We start from the raw sequence: 10,278 nt of genomic DNA, 5'->3' as shown, positions 1-10,278 counted from the left end.
CGTCCAAGTCATTCTTGAAGGCAAGTTGACGGGTATGGTGGGGTTCCATCACTGAGGGCCTTGAGACGCACTTGGCCATAGCATCCACGGCTTCAGTTTAACACTGCTGCCTCTATTTCTTAGTAGTAAGTAATGATTCAGTAGATGCTTATTCTCCTGAAATCCCTTAAGACAGCTGATCTTTTTTTTTTCTGAACCGGTTGCTTTCAAATACTCACTAGGAACCTTTTCCAAACTTGAGAAGTCGCAGGGAAAGTGGTTTGTCCTCACTGACCATTATCAGGAAGTTTCCTGCCACATGGAGCTCCCCAGAGGCGCTCAGCAGATCAATGTCGGCTTCCTTGGGGGCAAGAATGGAAGCCACAGTCTCACCACCCATCCCAAAGGGGACAGTCTCTCGCCACCGCTTTTCCCCTGGTCTTAGAGGCAAGTTTCCAAATCCAGTTTGCTCTTCTGGAGGATATTGCCTAAGAGAACAAAGCCAGGAGGCAGGGTAAGGCAAGGGGCCTCCAGGCCTCCTCTCTGTCTACCTGGATTGCTTGACCTCTGGGAAGACCTGTCCAAGCCCTGAGAGCCACCTTGCAGGGGGAAAGGAGCAGCCAGGAATTCTGAAACTAGATAACCTGCCTACCCTACAGTCGGGAGAGGCTCAGAGAGACCCTAAAGGGACCCAAGGAGTCATGGTAAATACACAAGAGGCAGGAAAAAAAAGCAATAGGCTCTAAGGCACTGGGCAAGATGTCAAGGGGTAGAGGATTTCTGAGAACGGGTGTAAGCAGAGTTTCTCTGTCCCGACTGCCTACTCCCAAATAACCGGCAGCTGTTTCCCAATAAGTGACTCGGAGACTTAATAAAAAACACAAATGCTCAGGCAATAGCTCAGGCTTGTTACTAATTGGTTCTTAGAACTCAACCCATTTCTATTAATCTATGTGCCGCCCCCAGGCTAATGGCTTTTACCTCTATCCCATTTTTTTTTTTTTTTTTGGTTTTTTGAGACAGGGTTTCTCTGTGGTTTTGGAGCCTGTCCTGGAACTAGCTCTTGTAGACCAGGCTGGTCTCGAACTCACAGAGATCCGCCTGCCTCTGCCTCCCGAGTGCTGGGATTAAAGGCGTGCGCCACCACCGCCTGGCTACCTCTATCCCATTTTGTGTGTCCGGCTTGCTCTCCATCTGGCTGATGGCTCCTCTGACTGTGCCGGTCTTCATCCCAACATCCTCTTAGTCTGGTTTTCCTGCCTAACCTTCTCCTGTTCACCTATCGGCCAGTGAACTCTTTCTTAGCCAATGAGAGTAATACATATTCATAATGTACAAAGATTGTTCCACAGCAAAGGGATAAACCCAGAGGACATCTGATAAATAGCAAGGACTTGGCAGAATGTGAAGAAGGACAGGAGTGGAGGCAGGGACTGGAAGGCAAACTGGATCTGGGACAGTGGTTGAGGAAGGTGACCAAGGACATACCTCGGTTTCGGCTCCTTGCCCAATGTTGGATTCCAGAGCCCTCCCTAAATCCAATGAGAGTTGTCTCAAATAATGTCACTTCCCAGGCACTGGGTTGGGTTGCACACATCTGTTTGATCTGGGACCGGTTAGAGGGCATAAAGGGGAAAGAATGTGCACTGAGGCGCAGCTCAAATGTTGCCACTTCGAGGGGCTCTTGGAACCACCCACCTAACCCTTCATTCATCCTCACATTGTAGCATCCATGAGGGCCTAGTGTGTGCTGAACACTGTCCTTGGCGCCAAGAGCAGAGACTCTACCACGTTCCAGCATGGACAGATGAAGCAGGCGAACACATACAGGTCAAGTGTCAAAGGTCATGGAAAAAGTTGTGAGGCTAGGGAGGAAAGCGGGTGTGCAAGAATGGAACCCAGGAAAGTCTTGTCTGAGATGTGACCCCAGAGTCAAGACTGGAAGATGGCGGACTCAGAGGATGCATAAGACACAGTCAGAGCAAAGAGCCCTCAGAGATGAGCCTGCCAAGTCCTGCAAACAGTCCGAGCCCAGGGCGGGTTTGGTCACCACACAGGCTGCATATGAAAACCAGTGGTGAAACTGAGCATGGTGGGGAACACTTTTAATCCCGAAGGCAGAGGTAGGCAGATCTCTGTGAATTCAAGGCAAGACTGGTCTACAGAGTGAGTTTTACGACAATCAGAGCTGTTACACAGAGAGACCCTGTCTCGAAAAACCAAACCAACCAAAAAACAAAACAAACCCAACCAACCAAACAAACAAACAAACAAACAAAAAACCAAAAACACATTGGCAGAAGTCATGTGGGAAGGAGCCTAGGTAAAGCCTGTGAGGGAATTCAGATGCCCTCTCCCCAATGGTTCTTAGACAACATGCATTTCTGCTAGCAATAATGTATGAACGCCACTAGTCTTGGTGCTGTGGCATGTTAAGATTTATTTTATATGTATGTAATAGTGAGTGACTGCATACATGTACGTGTATCACTGTGTGTGCTTGGTACCATGGAAACCAGAAGAGGGCATCAGATCCCCTGGAGTAACAGGTAGCTGTGAACGGTCTTGTAGGTGGTAGGAATTGAACTTGGGTCCTCTGTAGGAGCAGAAGTACTCTTAACTGACAAACCTTCAATGTCGTGGGTTTTTCATTGGATCCTGTCTGCAGTCTCTGAACCCTCAAGAGACTCTGCTAACACTGTGGTACAGGGCTCCTCATCATTTTCTTTCTTAGTTCAGACCTCCGGGGTAGCTATGGCACTGGTTAATAAGATATAAGTAGGGGGATCTAGGGACTTGGGAATTGTCTTCCAAGCACTGGCCCTACTCTGGTTTCTGTGTTGGGAATTGTCTTCCAAGCACTGGCCCTACTCTGGTTTCTGTGGACAGCCCTGCTCAGGTTAGGTTGGGTAGGCCACCAAGGCAAGCTGCAGCATTCTGAGCAGGCGATGATAGAAGTCAGGAGCAGAGGGAGTAGAGCTGGTCAGGATCCAGCTGGGGTTCAAATTGGAGGGCGGGCAGGCTATGGTCTCCCTATGGCAAGGGGCGGTGAAGGTGGGTGGGAGGGGCTTGTGAGGGTGAGGGCAGAGAGGGTGGATAAAGGTTTCTAGGGAATTCTGCTAGATGTGGCAAGTGAGAAATGCTCCCTCTTCGTGGTTCCACTGCTTCAAGGGAGCCCATAGTGTAAAGGAGAGGGTCACATCTGGGGAGAGAAGAGGAACTTGCCATTATGCAAAGTGGGTTTATTCACTGACAGAGAAGGCTGGAATTCTGGGCCAGGAGGGGCAGACAGGTGGTCAGGATTTGAAGTGCATCCTGTCAGTTTTCCAGTGTGCTGGTGTGCTCATCCGCCACCTTTAGTGGTGCTCTCCTTGTGTTTCCCTGGCTACCGGAGGGGAGAGCTGGCCCCGTTTCTGAAACCATATGGCCTCCTGCCACTTAAGTGCCTGCCCCCAGATGCCCTTGACCCCTGCTGCCCTATTCAGGCTCTCTACGTCGGGCCGAGTTCGGACATGTGTGATAGGAGCAGGATCGGGATGCAGTGCCAGAATTGGCTCCAACAGTTGGCCAGAGTGGTTCCGGAGGAGGCCAGCCAAGGCGCGCTGCGCAGGGAGAGCACAGCTGCCTGGGGTAGCCTAGGAGAGGCCTCCGCAGGAATAGGCGGTGCCTTTGAGGGGCGCGTCTCTTCGGGGCGGAGCTTTTGGAGGAGCAGGAGTGGTCTGGGTGGATGGGGCGTGTCCGGGGCGGGGCTCTGCCGCCCTTGGTCGAGCTACACTCCAGCACCGGCCCGCAGAGGCGGCTCCGGAGGGGCGGGGCCGCTCCTCCCTCGGGTCCGCTGCGAGCCCGCACCTCCCAATTCCCGGAGCCGACGAGGGCTAGCGGCGGCTGCTCCGCTGGGCTCCAGGTTGGGCTGCCGGGCGCTGGGCCAGGGCGGGAGGGAGCGGGGCGACGGCTTGCGCGGAGGGCGGCGGCCTGGGCCCGCCGAGCCATGGCGGCCCCGGAGCCGGCGCCAAGGCGAGGCCGGGAGCGCGAGCGGGAGCGGGAGGACGAGAGCGAGGACGAGAGCGACATCCTGGAGGAGAGCCCTTGTGGCCGCTGGCAGAAGCGGCGGGAGCAGGTGGGCACGGGTGCGGGTGACGCCGCCGTCCCGAAGCCTAAGGCTGGAGGCTTGGGGTCCGGGCAGCCTGACGGTCTCCCCTGACACCCTGGCCTCTGGAGGCCCTCGGAACCCTTTGGCCCCACGCCCTGGTGAGAAACCCCCATTCCTTGAACACCACTGTCATCCTGGGACTACCTCCACGTGCCTCTTGGATCCCCTGCTACCCCTCCGGGGATCGTCCTCAACCTTCACATCCTGGTCCACCCCTGGACACCACCCCTATCCTCCTAGAGGGTAGATCCCCAGCCTCACCCACCCCCAGCTCTCCCTCTGAGCTGGGCAGGGCTGGCAGCACATTCATGGTTGGGGGAAGGTGGCAGGGACCACGTCCACACCCTGACTCTATTCGTATTGGGACACACATTCTTCCCACCTAGGTGAACCAAGGAAACATGCCGGGGATTCAGAGCACCTTTCTGGCCATGGACACCGAAGAGGGGGTAGAAGTGGTGTGGAACGAACTCCACTTCGGGGATAGGAAGGCCTTTTCGGCCCATGAGGTGAGGCCTGTTCATACCCCCTTTGCTCCATATCGTGATTGCCCCCACAACCATCCTCCTTCCCTAGGAGAAGATCCAGACCATGTTTGAGCAGCTGGCGCTGGTGGACCACCCCAACATCGTCAAGCTGCACAAGTATTGGCTGGACGCCTCTGAGGCCCGCGCGAGGGTGAGCTAGGGGCGGGTGTAGGGCGGAGTGAAGCCACAGGCTGGGTGGGGCAGCATGGGGACCCACCCGCAACGGCGGAGCCCGCCTGCCCGCAGGTCATCTTCATCACAGAATACGTGTCGTCTGGCAGCCTCAAGCAGTTCCTCAAAAAGACCAAGAAGAATCACAAGGCCATGAACGCCCGGGTATGGGGAGTGGGCTAGGGACTGAAGGGAGTCCAAAAAACCTTAGGGACAGTAGTGGTGTGGGGGGTTCAGAGTGACCTCGGGACAGGAGCGGGGTAGCGGGCGGGCTCCGCAGGCTCAGCAGCCTTTCGGTGCCCACCCGACGGAGTCGTGCGTCCGCTGCCAGGCCTGGAAGCGTTGGTGTACGCAGATCCTGTCGGCACTCAGGTGAGAACCCGGACTTGCCCACGCGCTTGCCCCCTGCTCTGCACCTTTCCGGTGCCCTCTGACCCGGTTCTTCCTGCCTCCCTTCCTCTATGCTTCCAGTTTTTTGCACGCCTGCAGTCCCCCCATCATCCACGGGAATCTGACCAGCGACACCATCTTCATTCAGCACAATGGCCTCATCAAGATCGGCTCTGGTGCTGGCGAGGCTGGGCTGGACAGGGGCAGGGTTGGGGAACCTGCGGGAACCCAGGGCAGAGATTGCCCAGTGTGCCAGCCTTCTGACGCCTGCTCTTTCTCTCCGTGTTGGCCATTGCAGTGTGGTACCGCATCTTCTCCAATGGTGCGTGGGGCCTCTGGGGTGTGGGGACCTTGGAGAAACTGATCTGCTCAGCCCCGCGCTCTTCCTTAGCACTTCCTGATGATCTCCGGAGCCCCATCCGCGCTGAGCGGGAGGAACTTCGAAACCTGCACTTTTTCCCACCAGAGTATGGCGGTGAGTTCCTTATGGGTCTCTAGGGCACCTGACTTGCTGGCTCATCAGACTGACCAACCCTGCCTTGTTCTTCCCATTTCAGAGGTCAATGATGGGACTGCAGTGGACATCTTCTCCTTTGGGATGTGTGCACTGGAGGTACTGGCCCCTCTCTACATAGCCTCTTCTCCTCTGGGCTCCAACCCATCTCACCATGTTTGATCTGTCCCTCTACCCAGATGGCTGTACTGGAGATCCAAGCCAATGGGGATACCAGGGTCACCGAGGAGGCTATTGCTCGAGCCAGGCACTCACTGAGTGACCCCAACATGCGGGTGAGGAGCTTACCTTGCTCTTCTGGGATGGGCTGCAGGTGCCTCAGCTTGCCCTTGAAGTGCTCTGGACAGCTAGAAGTCTAGCCTAATCAGTGCGTTTGGGAGTATACCAGCTGCTGCACTAAGGCCTACCTGGAAGAAAAGCTCATGGGACTCAGATTTCACAAGGGTGACTGGAAGTAGAGCATGGGTATTCGGGGCCCAAGTTTATAGCATCAGATCCTGAGCTGCTAATGGGAAGCCTTCCTCTTCTCTGCATCCATACAGGAAGGCTTTGCAGCACCACTGAGGAGGGAGGATGTGGTGATTGGACCCGTGGGGTCTAGGGTCTTCAGGGACCTCCTCTAGAGCAAGGATCTTCTACCTACCTCCCGCCTCTCCTCTCCACCACCTAGGAATTCATCCTCTCCTGCCTGGCCCGGGACCCTGCCCGCCGGCCCTCTGCCCACAACCTCCTTTTCCACCGAGTGCTCTTCGAGGTGCATTCGCTGAAGCTGCTGGCAGCCCACTGCTTCATCCAGCATCAGTGTGAGGGGCAGAAGGGCTAGGGTGGACCAGGAGCCTGGGGTCAGAACGTGGCAGGGTCTTTGCAGGACCCTTGCCTTGGGTCCATCTCCCTGAGCATTTTTTGTGATTCGCAGACCTCATGCCGGAAAATGTGGTAGAGGAAAAGACCAAGGCAATGGACCTGCACGCCGTCCTGGCTGAGATGCCCCAGCCCCATGGACCCCCAATGCAGTGGCGGTGAGCAGTGACCACATAAGGCTTTCCCTACTAGCTGCCTGGCTAGCCTTTAGCCTGACACCACTCATGTACTACCTACTCCATTCTAGGTACTCAGAGGTCTCCTTCTTGGAGCTGGACAAATTCCTAGAGGATGTCAGGTGAGAGCTGGCATGAGACTGAGGAAAATCACTGTCAGGCCTGAGCCCCCAGCTATATACCCCCTGGTATATCTCCAGGAATGGGATCTACCCACTGATGAATTTTGCGGCTGCCCGGCCCCTGGGACTTCCCCGTGTGTTAGCTCCACCCCCGGAGGAGGCCCAGAAGGTCAAAACCCCAACCCCAGAACCCTTTGACTCAGAGACCAGAAAGGTGAGTCCTGACTTCTGTTAAACTGTGCTGTCTTTCAGAACTGTCCACAGCCAGATAACGGGTGCCTTTCTATGGGTGGGGTGGGGGGCTCTGTCTCCCCATCCCAGTTCTCCTCCAGACTGCCAGAGACCAAACCCAAGCTGACCGCTTTATGGACACTGTAATCAAGCTGAGACACCCATTTCCCCAAGGCTTCTTGCTTTTGCAGCCCTTTCCCTGTCCTGTTGCACACCCCATTCCGGAGGCTTTGGCCATGTCCATTCCTCAGCGGGACCCAGAGCCATCACCTTCCTTCCTTCCACAGTGCACCCTAAGTTCAAATGCCAATAGTCAAAGTGTCCTGGATCCTGGCTGCCCAGAGAGTGACTAGAAGGCGGTGTGAGCTCCAGCCTCCTGGCCTGCTGGCATCTTGCTTTTCTGTGCAGTCACATCCTGGGACACAGCAATTCCCCTCCCCACCCTTTTCAAGGCATTTTGTTCACCACTCAGTACTCAAACCCAAGCCTTCGCTGACACCTCGGTGCTGGTGCAATGAGATGAGCTTTCTGGGCGTCCCTTGGAGATGCTTAGCGTTTTTGAATCTCTGCTGATCTTTCTGGGCTCCTTTGCTAAGCGGTCCTGAGTGGCTAATGTAACTTCCCTGCCCTCAGGTGGTCCAGATGCAGTGCAACCTGGAGAGAAGCGAGGACAAAGCTCGGTGGCACGTGAGCAAGGGTGCTGGGCAGGGCTACGGGGGCTGGGGAGGAATCAGTGCTGGTGTGCTGACCATGCCATGGCATCCACAGCTCACTCTGCTTTTGGTGCTGGAGGACCGCCTGCATCGGCAGCTGACCTATGACCTGCTCCCAAGTAGGCTGAAAGGGGACCAGGTGGCGGCCTGGGGCTCGGGCAGGCGCTGGCTGGTGCCACCACTCACTTGTCCTCTCTTCAGCTGACAGTGCCCAGGACCTTGCTGCTGAACTAGTGCATTACGGCTTCCTGCACGAGGTAGGCGGGGTGCACTGCAGGTTTGGAAAGGTGCAGGGTGGCACGAGCTGCCCACGACTCCCATGTCCCCTACCCATCCACTGCAGGACGACCGGACAAAGCTAGCAGCCTTCCTGGAGACCACCTTTCTCAAGTACCGTGGGACACAGGCTTGACCTTCCCAGTCCTGGCAGCCCAGCAGGGATACCAGGGCTCAGGGTTGTCCACTTGGCAAAGAGCGCCATACTGCTCAGAGCTGCCTTCTGCCTGTGTTTCCTGGAGCCAATGAACACAGGCCCTGCTAGTGAAGACACCCCCCCCCCCAGCTTTCTGCAGCAGTGTGGGTCCTGGGGTGGTGATGGAGTCCCAAGCCTGAATGGGAGTGGAGGATACAGGTCATTTAGGGGAACTTCCCCATCTGGTATTGGACAACAGCCATACATTCAGGTGACATAGAAACCTAGGGAAGGAGCCTGAACTCAAAAGTAATAGAGCCCCTTCAGGTGTCAAATGCAATAATGGGCATCAGGCAGACCAGACTTGGCTGGAGACTCAGAGGCTATAGAGCTTGGAGTTGGATCCCTGGTCCCACCCAGAGCAATCCCAATCCCATGCATACCTGTCCTGAGCCCCCTCTCACTGATCTTCCACACACTTGAGACCAGGACCTGTGTCCTCCCCAGAGTCCTCCAGCAGGATCAGCAGGATCTTTCTGTTCTTCATTCTTGAACTGCCTGTCTTCCAACTTCAAATTTAAAGTCTTAAATGCTTTTTAAATGTATGTATAAATCCAATACGCTCAAGTTCCTTCTTAAACAGTTCTTCATATATGAAACCAGGAAAGACACTACTGTGTTATTAATAGTTCCACATTGCTGCTGTCACGTTTGTCACAAACCCAGTGGCTTGAGACAACACTAATACAGTTCTGTACATCAGAAGTTTGATACAGGCTCCCACTAGATTAAAACCCAGTCATCTGTGACTGAACTCCTTTCTGGAAGAGGGATATAGAGTGGGGATAGGGCTCATCTCCTGCTCCTTCAAGCTACTGGTAGAATTCACTTCCTTGCCGTGGTAAGGCAGAAATTCCTACTTTTTTACAGCTGCCAACTAAGAACCCTTCTCAGCTTCTAGAAGCCACCAACTTTTCTTAATTCTCCTTCCACCTTCAAGACCAGCAGCGTCAGGTTGAATGTGTGTCATGGACTAGCTGTCTGGTTTTCCACTGCCTGAAAGGTTGGGCCTTTTGTGAGTAGGTTGGACCCACCTAGATAATCTAGGATGATACCCCCTCAGGGCCTGTAGCTGAATCACACCTACAGAGTACCTTTTGCTAAGGAGACTAATCATCCTGGGGTTTGGTGCTTAAGAGAATGGACGTGGGCACACGCAGGGTGGGGGTGTTGCTGTGTTGCCTACCATACCATCTTAACCAAAACCAAAACCTAAAATAAAGCAAATTTGTCATGGGACAGCTAATAAACTGAATGAACACTGATTATGCATGGTCTGACATAGTTTATTTGGAAAATCCATAACAGACTGTACACGTGATTAAATTGAACTCAAAGGCGGCTGTGCTTTTCTTTATCTTGTCTCTGTTCAGCTTATCTCTATCTCTAGAGATAAGATACAGTTTTGCTGCGATTGCCTGGCTTGCCTGGAACTCAGTATCCAGACCTGGCCTGTGCTGTGTTTATAGGTGTGAGCCACCGTGCCTTACTGCATATTGTTTTAGAAGTTGAATTGTTGGGGACACAGGGTCAATAGTAAAAAGCAAGTACAATCTTCTGCTCTGATTTTCCACAAATTTCAGTCTCTTGGCCTCAGCCTGGAGCTCACTCCATAGACCAAGCCTGCCTCAAACTCAGAGATCTACCTGTCTCAGACTCCCCAGTGCTGGGATTAAAAGTGTGTGCCACCATGCTATGCCACTAGCATGCTTTGGGTCCTGTTTATTGCTTTTTATATGTTAGGTGTTCCCACATGGCAACTTGTCAGGCTAGTCACCTGCCCACCCTCTGAGCCAGCATCCTATGAGTTTGATGGGCATCAGAGCTGTCTGAGTATCAGTCTGATTAGTGCCGGTCTCAGCAAGGAACAAGGTGTCCCAAGCTATAGTTTCTTTCTTGCACAACTTTTTGTTTTCTCTGAAGTTAATAATTTTCTTTTTGCTTTGTTTTTTTAAAAAAGCATTCATTTGGC

The 10,278-nt window shown here is 54.0% G+C and overlaps 1 protein-coding gene across 2 annotated transcripts; it reads left to right on the top strand.

The window, feature by feature from the left end:
* The first annotated feature begins 3,751 nt into the window (after positions 1-3,751).
* On the top strand, positions 3,752-9,572 carry Nrbp2 (nuclear receptor binding protein 2). Of its 2 annotated transcripts, XM_026782573.1 has the most exons (19): positions 3,752-4,096; positions 4,516-4,638; positions 4,706-4,807; positions 4,903-4,992; positions 5,159-5,199; positions 5,299-5,393; positions 5,516-5,539; positions 5,609-5,692; positions 5,775-5,830; positions 5,911-6,006; positions 6,274-6,309; positions 6,402-6,534; positions 6,648-6,750; positions 6,840-6,890; positions 6,969-7,104; positions 7,755-7,808; positions 7,890-7,953; positions 8,036-8,091; positions 8,178-9,572. In XM_026782573.1, exons 1-19 carry the CDS (start codon positions 3,968-3,970, stop codon positions 8,244-8,246), a joined length of 1,542 nt encoding a protein of 513 aa, XP_026638374.1. In that variant the 5' UTR covers positions 3,752-3,967; the 3' UTR covers positions 8,247-9,572. The 2 variants fall into 2 exon arrangements, with proteins under 2 accessions (XP_026638374.1, XP_005354144.1); XM_005354087.2 differs by lacking the exon at positions 6,274-6,309 and having other exon boundaries at positions 3,753-4,096.
* Positions 9,573-10,278: the final 706 nt, after the last annotated feature.

The sequence above is a fragment of the Microtus ochrogaster genome, chromosome 15, assembly GCF_000317375.1.
Source record: "Microtus ochrogaster isolate Prairie Vole_2 chromosome 15, MicOch1.0, whole genome shotgun sequence".
Classification (NCBI taxonomy): Eukaryota; Metazoa; Chordata; class Mammalia; order Rodentia; family Cricetidae; genus Microtus; species Microtus ochrogaster.
This window is presented reverse-complemented; position numbering and strand designations above follow the sequence as displayed.

Coding starts and splice junctions, on each gene's coding strand:
- Nrbp2 (XM_026782573.1), top strand. CDS start 3,968: ATGGCGGCCCCGGAGCCGGCGCCAAGGCGAGGCCGGGAGCGCGAGCGG. Junction 4,808..4,902: donor CCTCTGAGGCCCGCGCGAGG/GTGAGCTAGGGG, acceptor GCCTGCCCGCAG/GTCATCTTCATCACAGAATA. Junction 6,891..6,968: donor AAATTCCTAGAGGATGTCAG/GTGAGAGCTGGC, acceptor GTATATCTCCAG/GAATGGGATCTACCCACTGA.